We start from the raw sequence: 16,734 nt of genomic DNA on the forward strand, positions 1-16,734 counted from the left end.
CTTGTATGTAGTGGAGTATAAAGTAAGTGCAAGTGCCTCATCAGTGTCACTGTACTTGAGTAAATTAACAGTTATTTTCCTCCACATGTGTGGGGCTGCACGACTTTGTACTCGACCAGCTTCTGACTCAGCAGTACAAACGAGAGGAGGAGAGGGAACAATATTATGTCTCATAACACCACGTCACGTCACATACACACACACACTTTCTCTGTACCCAACTCCCAGGGTGTCGCTGTAATCAAAAGTGTCTGTTTACCTTTCATTACCGTCAAATGAGAGCTTAAAACAAAGAGATGGGGGAGATGAGGTCAGAGCAGAGGGACGTTACAGTGGATAAACAGTGACAGGAAGAAAACGAGAGGTTTATATGAAAAATAAGACATTTCCTTTAATAACATCTGTAACATCATGGTTGTATCCTGGTATCATTTTCAATATATTTGACGATGCAGTATACACATTATGTGGACATTGAATCGATTAATTGGCATTTATATACTAATACAACATAAAACTGCATTGCTTTCTACAAAGACATCATAATAGGGCACAAATGGTGTAGCAGCAAAAAAAAGAGTGTTTTCTTTATACATAGGCTACAATAGTACAATGTATTCACAGAGAAGAGATTCATTACGAAGTATAGCTAAAACAAAGTTACAAATACATCTCTAAAGTATGCACTACGTCATACACAAGGTCATGGCATTTTAGAGATTATAAAATGTTACATAGTTTAGTAAGGGGTCTCTATTGGCTAAGACACTGGAGGCTAGAACAGGGCTACCTTTACAGCACGATGTAGACTGTGCAGATATAAAGCACACTGATGTTTGATACTGACACAGAATTAGGACATTTGAGTAGGATATTAATACGCCCAAGCTGTATAACTTAAAGAGTTGTGATGTTGAAATGATGGGAGGCTACAGCAGATACAAATGCTTCCTGATGGGATTCGCTGTTGTTGCTTTTATTGTTTAGAATTTGTACTTTGAAATAAGAACATTTGGTCACAAGAGGAAACAACTGGAACCCCAGAGGCCCTCAACAAATGATCTCAGCACCACAACTCTTTTAGGTGGAATGTCTTCGATGTGTCGTACATGTCTGCTTGAATGGAGCTTTTAACTTCTTCAGTTTTTTCTTCTATTTCCCCCCCCTAGTGAGCTAATGTACAGTATTTGCTTTGCAATCTCAAACACAAGTGCAAACTATACTGAGGTTCAGGGACTTAGGTTACCCAAAACATTTGTTCACAAAATGTAACATTATCAAGAAATGAAGGATGGAAAATTGGAATTTTGGAAGTTTCCAGTCTTTATGCCAAGCTAAGTTAAATGACTGCTGGCTCTAGCTTCATATTTACTGTACAGGCATGAGAGTGGTATCAATCTTCTCATCTAATTCTCAGCAAGAAGGTGAATAAGTGAACTTCCCAAAATGTCAAACTATTCCTTTAAAGCCAAGATCACCAGTAGTTTTAGGCTACAAACACTTTGGGAAAATCATCTCCTGTTCCACATTATCACACAGTGTCTGGTCTGTACTCAGAGGACCAGTTCAGTTCTCCTCATATGAAAAAAATGCTTCCCTTCAGTTTATTAAGAAGCACACAGAAAACTCCTATAGGTTCCTCTAAACCAGTGATAATCACTACAGATCTGCTGCAGCTCCATATCTCTACACTGGAGACTATGCTTATTGCTAAATGTAAATAAAAACATTATTATCTTAAAAGAGGTCTGACATAACACAGAGAAAGTAACAATAATACTTGGTCATTAATATGTTGTGATATATAGAGGTAGTGATTGAAGCATTGATTGATGGTTATAACAAACACTGAACAATGGACTCAAGCAAGGAATAAAAATAATCTCATCTCAGGAGAGTATAAATACAGAGCTTATCACACCAGCCCCTGAAACAAAGTTATTTAGCTCAAGACTGACACACAAATAATTTAGGATTTTGGGACAGTTTCAATCAGCAGGATCGTATGAATCCTGGGGGAGAGTACAGACATGAATTATAGAGTTTCAAAGCTACTGTTTGTCATGGAGATACAACGTCACTGGTAATGTTCTGAGTCAAATTTAGCACAAAACAAATGGTCTGAATGAGTGTCAAAAATGGGTTTAAACTCCATGACCCATCATAATGGGTCCTCTGAGCTCTGGCTTTAGCCTGTCACTCTGACTGACATGCTGCTCAAGACTTTGTCCTTTCTGAAACTGAATCACAGTTCAAATCCCTGTTCCTACCCAGCATCCATGCAGTCATGAACTAACATGGAGTTAAACCGTGCAATTCAGTCAGAAAACAAAAGTTATGTTCCAAATGAATAATACTCTTTCCATCCCGGCTCTAACATGCAACAAAAACAGCCATTTTTTCCTTCACTGCACTGGGAACGGCTATTTGCTTGGTTTTTGTGTGCTGCGGAAAACACTGCCCCACTGATTGTTTGAATTACACATTATGATGTATATAGTCTCCCATTTGTGGCCCGTGTTAGCCGTGTCTGTTTAAATTCAATACGTTTGGGTATCGGTTTAGCTGCTGAGTGTATAAATAGCCGGCCACCCAGCTTGACTCTTTATGCAGACGGATTAAAGATGAACAAACAAAACAAAGACACACATTCAGCAATATAGAGTATCTTTCAATCAACTTGACAGAATTATAATAAAATATAAAACAGAGGCATATAATACAATATTAAATGAAGACTTTGCAGTAAATTGCAATAACTGACATATATTTGCACACTTGGTGTGGCACAAACAAATGCTTATGGCTACCTGCATTCATTACACATTCTATGTGTGTGTAAATATGAATGTATGTGTGCTATAGCACAGAGTGAGTGAGATTGTGTGTCTTTCTGCATTTGCACTGTTGTCTGTGTTCCTGGTATTATAAGTGTGAATGTGTGAAGCAGTAGACAGCCGCCAGGCCTCATTATTGTCATTCTCCTCACTGCCTAAAAGAGAGGCAAAGAGAGGCAAAGCGGCTGCTTTCAATCGAGGAGCCGAGGGAAGATGGAGACAAAAGGCCCAAATTAAACAAATGCCGGAAAGCGGCTTGGAGAGCCAGCCCGTGGTCATACGATTTGAATGAAAGAGATGGCTGCAGGGATATCCCATCTGGGTCTTTCAGTGGGGAGACCACACAGATACTCTCCATCCCAGTATTCAGCTCAACTATAGGTCCACGCACACTGGGGTGCCAGTTCATGTCCATGTCCTATATTCTTCGGTTGTGTCTGAGTGTGGATGTGTCCATCTATAATCTGTAGCCGCTGTTTTTCAAATCCTCCGCACAAAAATTTTGACTCCACCCTGGAATCCATCTCCATGTGCAGTTTGTCTTCGAACAACAAATTACAACTTCCACTGAAGCATTGACACAAAGAACCCCTGTGTAAGACTGATACACTTTATATCCATTGTTCTTAAATAGTATTTAACTTAGTAGTTAAGTTCAACTGCAGACCTAAAGAACCCCCAAACCACAGCAGAGCAGGAGTTTGTGTAATTATGTCCACCAAGAATGAATTGTCTAAAAACCATGTCTCTCAAAGTTGCCATTAAGGTGCCTGTCATCCCTCCACTCATGGGATGTGTTTTTTGACTCTACATGTCTGTACAGGCATGCACAAGTGGACTGACAGAGGCTTTTTCGCAGAAGCAGAGGCGATAGTAACATGTTTGATTGCACACACACACACATACACACACACACACATAGATTGATATTTAGGCTGTTACGATGCACGTGTTGCTTAACTAAGAGCGCTTCTACAGGTTGTGGGTGCTTCCGCGAATATTTCCTTCATTCTGAGGTTACTGGATGTCCAAGCGTCTGTATGCTACATGGCACTGAGAGTGGGTGATGAATCAACAAGGGTTGGTGGAAAGAAGGAGGTGAAAAATAAGTCAGTGGACACATCAAGTCCTCATGGCCTCACACCTGGAACAATAAACAATATAGAGAGGAAGTTTTAAGCATGACTTTTTTGACAGACACAGGGCTTATTCTCACATTTATGATGGATTCTCCAATTGTGCACAATGTGAGTCTAGTGATAAAGTGAGCATGTACTTTTCCATCATCATCAAATATACCCACTTTTGGAGCAATTTTGGGTTCAGGGTCTTGTTCAAGGACACTTTAACATGTGGAATCAAAGCCCCGATCCTACAACTAATAGTCACCCACTCTTACCACTTGAGTTACAGCTGCTCCCAACAAAGCTTATCACTGCAGCAAAAGCTCAAGCATCTGATTACCGGTCTAACAATCTCTAATTAGATATTTTCAAATCGAGTTGGGATGATCTGGAGCGAGAGAACATACAGCTTCAATTTGTACAAGAAACAGCCTGATGCAGCTTAAGGTGCTTCATAGATTGCATTTATTTATTTAGATTTCTAAATTATTCACTTTTTTCATTTTCAATACTCTAGACCAGTGTTTCTCAAATGGGGGTCTGTGTACACCTAGGGGTACTTTGGAGTACTGTAGGGGGTACGTGAGGTTCCTTTTTGAAATGTTAATCTTAAATATATCAGTCATAATTCATAAAATTAATTTAGTTATGGATTCTAAACATATGAAGTAACATTTAAGTGTGTTTCAGTTACAAGATTGTTAAGTAAATCAGACACTAATGGTGCAGAGCTGTAATGTACCTCTTTATATAGCCTTTTTTTCTACCAAAAATGTGTTGCACTTGTCAGGGGGTACTTATAAAAATATTTCAAAGGGGGGTACATTATTGAAAAAAGTTTGAGAACCACTGCTCTAGACCCTTGACTCTGTATTGTTATGTTTTAGTAAAATGTTGTCCAAAAACAAATAAACAGAATCTTCTTAAAAAGTACAAGCATCAGATGTTTATGTTTTGGTAACATGTGACTAGTCTCGCTTTGCCAGACCCTCCTCCAAAGTGCGCTGGAGGTGAGTCTGGCTACTCCACATAGCATTCAGGGATGGGAGGAAAACGTGCTCTGTTTTATTGCCATTTCTTTAAACCAATCACAATCGTCTTGGGCGGTGCTAAGCACCAGAGAAAAGCTGCGGTGCCGCTGCAAAATAGGCTCGGAAGGAACTTGTTTTGGTGGAACACGTGTACGTTTAAAAGTTGTTTTAGTCGCGCAACAGAAAACTCAGATTGGACAGATAGTCTAGCTAGCTGTCTGGATTTACCCTGCAGAGATCTGAGAAAAGGTTAACCAAAGTCCTCATAAATCTACCGGAGTTTAAAATGACAACACAAAGGAAGCCCAAGGTAACGGACATCCGGCTTAAATGATAATTAATTAATGCAACGGAGCAATCCCGGAAGTGGAACGTCAAGGATATAGACTACATGTGGACTGACCTGCAGCGGTGAGGGTTGAGCCTCCGGTCTTTCCGGCTGCAGCTCTCAGCTCTGATGGTGCAGCTGCACTGACAAGACGTTGCATTCAGCGCCCACTTTCTTCCTCTACAGGGTCGGCAACTAGGCCTCGGAGATGGCGATGGAGAGGGAGCGAGGCTGGTGGGCGGAAGTGATGGAGGAGGAGGAGAGGATGGGGGAGGAAGAGGTAGGGGAGCATGTGTCCTGTATGGAAGGAAGAAGGGTGAAAGAACAGTGTGGTTAGCTGCAGAATGTATTCATTCATTGATTAACAAGAATCTACAGCTATGCAAGCGGCGCAGTGAGACTGCACTTAGGTACAATGCTTTGAAACTAAATGCTAATGTCAACATGCTAACATGCTCACAATGACAATGCTAACATGTTAGCAGGTATACTGTTTAACATGTTCACCATTTTATGTGTAGATGTTAACCTTTGCTAATTAGCACTAAACACAAAGTAAAGCTGAGGTTGATAGGAATGTAGTTAGTTTACCTAATGGCAGAGCTAGATTAAACATTACGGGTTAAATTAAGGGTCTTTAATTTATCCTGAGGGGGACATGAATGTCTGAACCACATTTCATGGCAATCCATCCAATAATTACACTTTATTTGCAAAAACCAACGTCCACCTTAGGGTGGCACTACATGAAAAGTCAGTGGATCATTACAGTTAGTTTGTAGGCTTCATCTTGAGGGGATCATCAATGTCCGTACAACACTTCATGACAATCTATCCAACAGTTGTTGAGACGTTTCAGTTTGGACCGACACACAGACACACTGACACACAGACACACTGACAGCCACGGTATGGGATCAATACAGGGTCTAAAAGATTTTACGACTTTTCTATTGATCCCACACCACGTTGCTAGCATGGCTAAAAGTAAAAATAAAATGCAAGGCTTGTTTAAACATGCAGTGCCAGACTGAAACAAACCTACACAATGCAGTGTGTGTGGGAGATGTGTGACTAATGGGGTATTCTGTTTCCTTTGCTGCCGACAAACTTTCTTCTCTTTCTGTCAGTTTGTGTTTCTGTCCGTTACCATGGCTATAGTCACTTAGCTGCCTATGAGGCTTTCAGTTTCTCCCTTTTGACACTCTGTACTTTCTCTGAGTCTGAGAAAGTTGCCTGCGTCAGTTGGTCCATTAACTGAAGCTGGTTCTGCCTCAGTCTTCCTGGGAGGCTGGCGGCTTTAATGAAGTTACTTAATGAGGCAGAGAGGGGCCATCTTTGTTCAGACTTCGATGACCACGCCTGTCACTGGCATGGACAGAGGAGGTAGCATTTGGGAGCAAATTACACAGATTTCACCCCTGCCAGAGTCTGAATAAAGCCTGTTCTGAGTGATGGATGGGTGCTGAAGGACATCACACCCAAACCGAGTCACCTCTGGGCCCCTGGAGGCCAGAAATGAAGCAAAGTGAAGGGGAAGCAGAAAGTGGTGGCAGAAAGAAACACACACAGACACAGACACACACACACACACACACACACACACACACACACACACACCTGTTCCTCTAAGATCACAGTGGATAATCATTTCAAAATGTTTATTGTCCTTGAATGTTTCTAAATGGCCTTCTTAACAGCCAGAATTGTGAATTATATAACATGTGATATAAGTGATCACAGTAAATATTAAATATGAATGAATAGTTGCCATATACTGTGTTGTTGTTTTTATAAAGCCTACTAGTCTTAGATAGACGTGAGTCCTCTGTGTGTGTGTGTGTGTGTGTGTGTGTGTGTGTGTGTGTGTGTGTGTGTGTGTGTGTGTGTGTGTGTGTGTGTGTGTGTGTGTGTGTGTGTGTGTGTGAGAGACCTTGAGTGCTGTGACTGTAAACAGTCCTTCAGTAATAATGTAGACCAGATAATTGTTCTAATCCAAACATTCACACTGAGGCTTACTGGAAAATAATGACTAACAGAAGTAAAAACATCAACTTTTAACTGAGATTTGAAAAATAAAAATAAATAATCAATGTGTGTACTGAATATTCAACATACGCAGCTCTGATGGCTCCAGCTGTCTTATGTCTGGACTTTCCTCTCTCCTTTTTCTTGTCTGTTCTTGTTGGCTTCAGATAGGGCCTGGGAATATCAGACAAACAAAATGTTACACACATTAAATAGTCAGGAGTTATATTTTTTGACACCTGTTGGAATTGAAAATTAGGTTGAAAAAATTAATAGTCCTGTGTGTCCACCACCAACTAAGTGAATATATTGAATGTATGCATATTTTTGCCAATTTTAGTCTATATTCTATTTAAGAAAAGTTCAGCTTTTAACATTTGAGAAGATATCAGAAAACTGTATTATTTTTAGGATTGGTACCAAAAGTCAGGTTTCTTGTCTTCACTAAGTTATCGGAAAATGTTATTTTCACAAAATGCATAGATTTTTAGTAATGCCCTAATACAAACATGTAGGTCTTCAAACACTACGATAAATCTCCTTTTCAAAACAGGAAGCTCACAGCAGAGACTTTCAAGTGAACTTCACATACTGTACATTATCTTGTATATAATTTCTAACATCAATCTGATATTTCTTTAAATATTACCTTTAATATTTAACTTTGATATTTCTTTTAATATTACCTTATGATATTTGTCTGTTATCTGTAATGCAAATGTATCCAACTTTGCATTTCTGTCATAGCTTATATTAATTAGGTCTCAACAGTGATTTATTCATATTTGTCTCATATGATATACCTATTAATAATAGCTCCAATCATTTAAAGTAATTTAAAGTATCAGAGACACAAGTTGACAAGAAAAATCACTAATTAATGATAACTGAATGCTTTTAAAACCAGTATGTACATTTGAAAACTTGTAGGATCAGTGGTGAAAAGTATACATTGATTCAAGTGCTGTAGGCTACTTTAAGTAATAATCTCAATATTTAATTGAAATAAATGTCTGTTAAGTCACCATCTATCAACTCGCTCTTCAACTCACTTTTGTGTGAAGTGCGTACTGTTTATTCCGGTCTCTGTAGCGTTGCGAGTAAATGGATATTATGGTCGAAAACAAAAACAAAGAAAAGAGTGATGAGTACAGACGATGAAACTTCAATAACAAGTGAAAGTGAGATCCAAAAACACGCCTGCAATTACCGTTTATTGCATGAAACGAAGACCTTTGAGATTGTAACTCTAAGTACAATTCTGAGGTTTTTTATACTACACTACTTCTACTCCACTACATCTCAGAAGGAAATATTGCACTTTTCACTCCACTACATTTATCTGGCAGCTTGAGTTACAAGTTAATCTGTAGAAAAAGATTTTCAAAACCTGTGATGAGCACATAAAATTCTAATTATTGTTCAAAATCTAATCAAACTGCATAACAGTACAACATTAAAATGCTGCTTACATGTTAATGTACCAGCAAAATATATCCAGAGGTATAATATATAATATAATATTATAAGTCTGACTGGGGCCATTCTGCTAAGTAAGTCGATATGCTGATATTACTTGTAATTTTACTTAAGTACAATTTTGAAAGGACTTTTACAAGTATTGGAGTATTTTTACAGACTGGTATTGCTCAAAGTCGAAGATCTGAACACTGAATACAGATCACTGCCCAGGAGGCTCTCATGAGACAAAAACACAGAGAAAATGTTCTGGAAACATTACACCTATTACTGTAGCTGTTGCATTTTTTGGGCACATCGTCCACCTTGCCTGTGGTTAACTAAGCTCCGTTCATATCCCTATCCTACTCCAGTCTTTATTGAGCACAATCTGTTTTACTTTAATATATGCTGGTACCCTCAACAGCAAAGTGCATCGGCTCACAGTTTGGGTTTTTGCCTTTTTGATTTAACTTCCCTGTCTCTTTAATCCCATCTGTTGTAACTATATTAAACTTTATCAAATTATGGGGGCTATGTTTACCAGCTTAGCTCTGGCAATAATAACTGGGCTGCTTCTGTTGTTGTCTTTGGAGCGCTAATTTACTATCATGGATGCGTGACTCTGCTCCGTCAGTCTGTGAGAGAGCACATGGCAAGGGAGATAAAATCATCGCTATGGTGACAACAGGATGCGGGCCATCCCCAGGGATGCTGGGAGAGAGTCACACAGATGCTAACTCACTGAGGGGCACACACACATAAACAAATATTCTCACACACACAAAAACGTTTGCACACATTTATACTAGCACATAGAAAATGTACAGTACACATGTGCAAAGACATGCAGAGATTCAACAAACACAGTCATGCAGACACATTAAACCTGAACAGGGTCAAACTAAAATGTATACACACGTACAGTACACATACATACAGTACATTGGAATCCTTTATTTATGTCCACATCCTAACAGGAAGTAGGAGGACATAAACATTAAAGATGAAATCATATGATTGCATAGTTGGAACTGGCAGTATGAAGTACACAAACAAACATCAGGGATCCAACAAAAATGTTCCTCTCACAGTGTATAGCTGTCAGTCCCAGCTGAACCTCAACAATTCGTACAGTACAGTGTCTACGGAACAGGAAGGTTTATTTACTTTTAGTATATGTTGACCTACAGTCAGAGATTTCCAATGAACCACAATAGTTTTCTATCATGTTTTAGTTCACGGACAACAAATCTGAAGCTCTAAAAAAAAAAAACAGAAGGTACTTGCTTGCTTTGAGATATGTAAACTATCAGATTCAACAATTTGTAACCCCAAATTAGTTTTGACAAAGTTGCATTATGGTGAGGTATCCAAGTGAGCCAGCTCTCCAAGAGCCATACATTGTATTTATACATTTCACCTTTACCACATTATCTTTTCATGTTTCCTGTCATTTTCAACTATGTGATGAAGGCAAAAAAAAGTTACATTTTTGTTGTGTTTTGGAAACTCAACAAAAGAGTTGTATTAACAGCCTAAATTGTAATCAGCGTCCCACTAGTTGATTCTTTATTATGTTTAATTATAATTAAACCTGGAAAGTGAACGCTGACATGTTTCATGTATTGATGTGACAATGATGATGTGAATTTGGTTATTTCTTGCATTTAAGAGGTTAGACATTGACCTGAGATGTTCGACTTTTGCAACAAGGAATGACCAAATGTTTGAAATCGATTAAAACCTCATGTCCTCGGATAATGCAAATGAGAACAAGTAACCTCCATTCAACACAATAAGCCACTTATGGATACTTAGGTTTCATCAGAACAGTTTTTGACTTTAACACTCCTCTTAATTCCTCTTCGTTAATAACATCAACAGCAGAATTATAAGAGCGTCATTAGTGGACATGGCTTCACAGACAGGGCTTCATAAAGTCATTAGAGATGATGGAACATGACATTTCACAACAACAGCTCACTCACACACGATTAAACATGAACAGACAAGGAGAGATTAAAAAGGTAAGAAGGGAAGAGGAAGGGTAAAGAAGTGAAAAACAATGTGTTACCTTGTTGTAGGTGTTGGCTGGAAATGATCTTTTAATCTGCATACAGATAAAACAGACGGTGTCAGCATAAAGGTGCAAGGACAGAGGTCACTCATCAACAACGGGTATACCATGCATCTCTGTGTGTTTAATTACCTGCACTCACACTGGCTGTGCTCGACGAACGGCAGTTCAATGAGTTCATGTTTCATGAAGGAGGTTCTCATCAGCTGCACACAGATCAGAAAATATTCACACATCATCTCACTGTTTCCAACATTAATCGTCTACACTGAAGCAGGGAGGGATTTAGAGTGTGTCTGTGTGTATATACCTCCATCGTGAGTGTGTGTGTAAGCGAGGGAACACACTCCAGGGCCTCGTCAGCACAGCAGCCACCACATCGCCTCACCGACACACAGGATGGGACGAAGAGATGGTGCGTCTCCCCTGGCAACTCCTGCCAAACCTCCACCAGAGTGTCCCGAGGCTCACAGCCGCTCCGCGAATAAACCTCCAACCACCGTCGCACTGGTGGCGATAAATCAATACAGGCATCATTTTATTTCTCTCTATCAGCCCTATCAAGTAGTGCAGGGTTCTTTGTAGAAACAGGGAGAGTACCTTCTCGACCTTCCCTGGATTTTGGGGAGTCTGCCGGCCGCCAGTGAGCGAGCTGGAGGGAGAAATAAAAGTAGTGAGCTCATGTGAAAAGCACCGTTTCAATAAGTTTAGGGTTTCCTGGTCAAGTTGACCTGTTAAATAGCATTCAGCATTGAACTTCGGAGTCATAACAAGTGGTTCAATATCAGTCCAGCAAAAAGATGTATACATTTGTACTTTGGTAGGTCATCATTGAAGAAAAACAATAGTTTTCTATACTTAAAATACATGTAATGCATATAATACATATAGTAAAATATATCTGCTATTAATCAATCTAAGCATTATATAACAGTAATCTAACTGTTGAGCTATTGCCTGCAACCTCCTGTTTGACATTGTTGTAAAAAAGCTGCTGGTGCATATCAAAGTGTTTCCTGTCAATGAACACAACAATAGTTCACACCTGGCATCTGATAATGACTATTCAGGCTCAATAATGAATAGTGGTAAAAGATGAAAATGAAGAAAGTGAAAAACCTGAACTTTGATACACAGATACACATGTAGGAGGGTAAGAGCCACCCTACAGTTGTACAACAACTTAATAAAACATGCCCCATTTTGGACTCTATTTTGAAATATTCTGCAGTGGGGTCCTTTGGTCCATTTGAGCATGTAACTGAAAATGTCCACGTTCAAGACCAAAATCCATCCAAATTTTCAACAATATAAGGGAGGGAGCTGCTGGACAAGTTTTCAAACAAGTTATACCTGCTACCTTTGCCCTTCAGTCTATCACCTGATTAAGGTGTTTGAAACCATTTCAGGAGTCTTGCAGTAGTAGATAGTGAGAGTATCTGCTACTGGATTTCTCAACAATGAACAGTTACAGTTAGAGTGTAGCTGGGAGTTGACGAGAAAGACGCCTATTACTGTTTAATAAAATGAGCTGAAGGGAGGCCACCTGCTGCAGCTTTTGTAGCAAAGATAATTTGTTCTGACAGTTATATCCATCCCATATTTACTACTTCCATGTTGCCCACATGCAGTTAACACTCACACACAGCTTCCTATAGTCACCTCTGAAAGGGAAAATAACCACCAAGTACAATTTTGAGTTACTTATAATTTTTTCTTTGCATTTTTTCTGCTACTTGTACTCCACTACATTTCAGTGGCAAATATTGTATACTTTTTACTTTTATCAGTCACAAGGGACATTTTAAGGCAAAACAAATACTTTTACTTTTGAGACTTTAGGTACATTTAGCTGATGATACTACTGTATTTTAGGATTTTGAATAAAGGACTTATACTTGTTTACATTGTTGTATTGGAAAATTTGCCTAAGTAAAGGATTTAAACTTCTTATGCAAATGAAAGAACACAGAAAGAGAAACTGAATTGTATAGCTTTTATAGCTAGAAAACCAAGGCCACTTGTAAGGGAATGTAGACTTTGTCCAGTTGCCCCCCTTTGACTGCTCCACCCCCTTCTAGACACACAGACACACACACACACACACACACACACACACACACACACACACACAAACAAACAAACACACAGGTTTGGCCCACATTGATTCTGAGTTAAGCTGTGACTAAGGCCATTTTGTGACTGGTAGGATGTGAGCTTAAGTAAGTGTGTCTTTTCTGTATCAGAGACTGGGATAAAATTACCTCCTTTTGGCGCGCCTGGTGCTGGTACGCCCATGCATGTGTCAGTGCTTCAATGAATAAATAATTCCACATGCTCACGACTAAAATCAGAAATACTGAACCCCTTACAATATCAGTCTCTCGGTTGTTTCAACAACACTTTCTAACACTACCAAACTGGAAAAAAAGTTGTTGAAAATATGTAAATATACTGTATACAGGTCAGGTCAGTTAACAGAGTCAAATCGGTTTCAGAGATGTATTAAGTAGTGAAGTTACCTGATCGAGAATATAGTTGCCAGCTGTCTGAGCAGCCATCTTAATCAAATCAGTTAGACACTTCGAGGCCTGCTGCAGCCTCTGTCCCTCTGTCCACCACTCTATATACACACACACCCACACACACACCCACACACACACACACACACACACACACAACTGCACTGGTTTTGCTGTCTTACTATGGTCTAATACGTCTAACTCCCAGCCACTCCCAGAGTACACTGTGCAGATGGGCCAAGTGTATGTGTGTCCTACAGCTATACACCATCTCCCCCACACTGAGCTTCATCACTGCAGGAGAAAAAAGGATGACCCCTTTTCCAAATAATCTGTCAGAAATGCAGACAGCATGAAACCAGAGAGTTTTGGATGTGAGCAGGTGAATAGTCACGCTGCTGTGTGTCATGTAGCGTCTAGGATGACGCATCACTAAACAGCAGCACAGTCAGGGCTGGATCCCACACCGCTGCAGAGCTGTGTTCCTGATACAAGTCTCCAAACATAAATAAAGAACCAGCACATGTATGCAGTTTTCTCGGTGTGAGCGCCTGCTGCCGTGTGTGGAAATTGTCAGTAGGCCTATATGAACATTTCTTATCAATGATAAATAATTAAAATAGCTTTTTAAATTAAACATTTCAGGAATTATTGGTCCCACTGTTTAATGAGGTGCCCTTTATAAAGTAGTAGTTTATGGGAGTTAAAAATGAAATAATTAATGAATCTATCATAAATTAGCAGAAAATGAATTTTGATTTTGGAATAATCATGCAACCTATTGTAACAATAATAGGCTACACAAATAATTGTTAATGAAAGTAATAGTTGCAGCCTAAATTGGCTTCATTAATGTTTAATAATTAATTTACATTTACTTTATTGATCAGTTATCAACCATTAATAAGAACGTTTGGGTTGCCAGGTTCACACTTGCTTTGTCTTTTTTAGCTAGCTCTTTAGTTCATCAGGAAGACCCCTCAAATGTAGCTAGGCCTCCTGGTGGTCAACGTTAATAACTTTAAGGAACAGTTTGACAGGTACAAGTGGGGAACAGGGTTGGGAAGTACACTTTTTCACTTTCTTACCCATTGGATGAGAAGATCGACACCACTCTTGTGTCTGTTCAGTAACATTAAAGGTGCTGTAGGTAGGATTGTGAAGATCCAGGACTTAGCCAATACATTTTGAACATTGACAACTTCTCCTACTGCACCTTTAAATATGAAGCCAGCTAGCAGTTAGCTTAGCGCAAAGACTGGAAACAGCCAGCCTGGCTCTGTCCAACTGTTAAAAAATCTGCCTAGCCCCTCACTAAGATCACTGTTTTACATACATCTTATTGTTTTGATACATAACAAAAAACTAAATGCAAAAACGACAATTCGCCATTTTATGAGTTAGGGACTATTTCTTGGCCCCACCAAGAATGAATGAATTAGGGTGGCTAAGAAGACAACGTATGTGCCATGCTAGAGGATTTTCCATAACCTGCCAATCTAAAAGTTGTTCTTTTGAATGGCTTAACTGATCTAGCTAAAGCTTTGGTAAATTATTTATTACAGAGTATAGCTATAAACTCTTTGTTTAAGGTGACTCACTAGAAGGAAGTGAGTGAATTATGAAAATGATGAGGAGACAATACCACAATGTCACCTTATAAATCATATGGCTGTCCTGAATATTACTATTATATTAGGCTAGTGAATTTTCCTGTCACTGGACGCAATGGCTTAGTGACAGGTGTCATTGACCTAGGGGATAACTTCCACAAAGCTAAAGTTCCACATGTTCTTCACCAAAGCAAATCCATACAAAAGGGATTTCATCAATTGACTATAAGATGGAAATAAACCGCACAAAAAACTCATAGCTGATGGCTGACTGATCACCTCAGACATGCAGTCATTTAGGGCCAAATATATAGGCCTACCTTGGCATGGGACGTCGGTATTCTGGTGAGCAGCAGGAATTGAAACATTCCTAGAATAACTTGAAGTATAATCCCCATTGTTCAGAAGTCCAAGGGGCACGCAAAAAGATATTCTTTGGACCAATCCAAAAAAAGAAGGGCTTATTCGGCCGTCTCCTTCCTTAGCTTCTGTGTCCGATTAAAGACGCAGAAATCCCGTTTTCATTCTCCAGTCTCCCTTCCTTGAAAGGACACCCAGGGTGGCATCCTCAGTGTTGGAATAATATCTTGTTGCATTTAGACTAAATTATCGACTGAACTAAAGCAGCTCTCAATCTAAACTCCAATGATAGTTTGTAGGCTATTTCAATTAGTCAGACACTGTAGGCTGTGTCTAAAATAACCCTCTATCCACTCTTTTTAACACAGACAGAAAATCTGCCACTCTCCAGTAATATTGTATTAACTATGTAATTTTTTTAATGAGACTTGTTTAAACTTTGACTGATGGCTCCCTATATTTAGGCTATTTCAGGTCAGTCTGTTCCTGATCCCATGATGACGTGACTGGATCATCCAGATTCCCGCTGAAACGTAATGCGATCATAAAATCCTGGAGAGAGAAAAAAAATCACATCATCCAGCGAGGCTATAGGACGTTTATCCGGCAAAGATCCGACGCTTTAGTCCGACGTGCAGGGCTGGACAGTGGCGCATATTCCGCTCCCCGGCTCGGTCACAGTCTCTCCACACTGTCGCTCCCACTGAAAATGTGACGCTTCCCATTTAGGCGCATCTTCCCGTTTTTTTGTCCTCTTATAAATATGTCTAGAATAACATCCTCCACTGACATGGTAGCACAGCTAGAACAGAGCTGGAGCAGCAGGGTAGTCCGCAGACAGAGAGAGGTCTGGAGAGGTAGGAGTCTTCATTAGTTGTTGTGATCGGTTTCCTCATTTCCTTTGCCCTTGAGACGCACGCAGCGTAACCATTGCACTGCCAACTTTTTCCAAACGGGACAGGCGCACTGCATACAGGTGCAGCGTCTCTACTGGTCCCAGCGTGGGGGTCAGGGGCTAGCTGCCACTGAGACACTGCGAGGTCATTTTTTTCTTCTCCATTTTAGTTAGGCCATATTGGTATATTGGTAATTGGTAATTGATTAATCGATTATTTTTTCTAAAGTGCCAAAAATAAACTAGTTCCTACTGCTCAAATGTGAATATTCACTGGTTTTATTATATATCTCTGATGGTGACAAAATAGGCGAAGATGTCACCTTGAAAACCGTAGTGGGAACTTTCCATTCTGACACTGTAGACCAAAACAATTATTCAGGGAAATGATCACCAGATTCATTTTTAATGAAAAGAATTGTTAGTTGCAGCCATATGGCAAAGACAATAAAGGATTC

At 39.6% G+C, this 16,734-nt stretch overlaps 1 protein-coding gene across 3 annotated transcripts; it reads right to left on the bottom strand.

Annotated features, from left to right (window-relative positions):
• Positions 1 to 365: 365 nt before the first annotated feature.
• vegfba (vascular endothelial growth factor Ba) lies at positions 366 to 16,314 on the bottom strand. Of its 3 annotated transcripts, none has more exons than XM_039813519.1 (8): positions 15,342 to 16,314; positions 11,487 to 11,538; positions 11,197 to 11,393; positions 11,019 to 11,092; positions 10,884 to 10,919; positions 7,439 to 7,522; positions 5,396 to 5,617; positions 366 to 3,981 (listed from the first exon to the last, which is right to left on the bottom strand). In XM_039813519.1, exons 1-8 carry the CDS (start codon positions 15,417 to 15,419, stop codon positions 3,960 to 3,962), a joined length of 765 nt encoding a protein of 254 aa, XP_039669453.1. In that variant the 5' UTR covers positions 15,420 to 16,314; the 3' UTR covers positions 366 to 3,959. The 3 variants fall into 3 exon arrangements, with proteins under 3 accessions (XP_039669453.1, XP_039669454.1, XP_039669455.1); XM_039813520.1 differs by lacking the exon at positions 15,342 to 16,314 and adding an exon at positions 14,497 to 14,559; XM_039813521.1 differs by lacking the exon at positions 15,342 to 16,314 and adding an exon at positions 13,409 to 13,497.
• Positions 16,315 to 16,734: the final 420 nt, after the last annotated feature.

Source organism: Perca fluviatilis, chromosome 10 (assembly GCF_010015445.1).
Source record: "Perca fluviatilis chromosome 10, GENO_Pfluv_1.0, whole genome shotgun sequence".
Taxonomy (NCBI): Eukaryota; Metazoa; Chordata; class Actinopteri; order Perciformes; family Percidae; genus Perca; species Perca fluviatilis.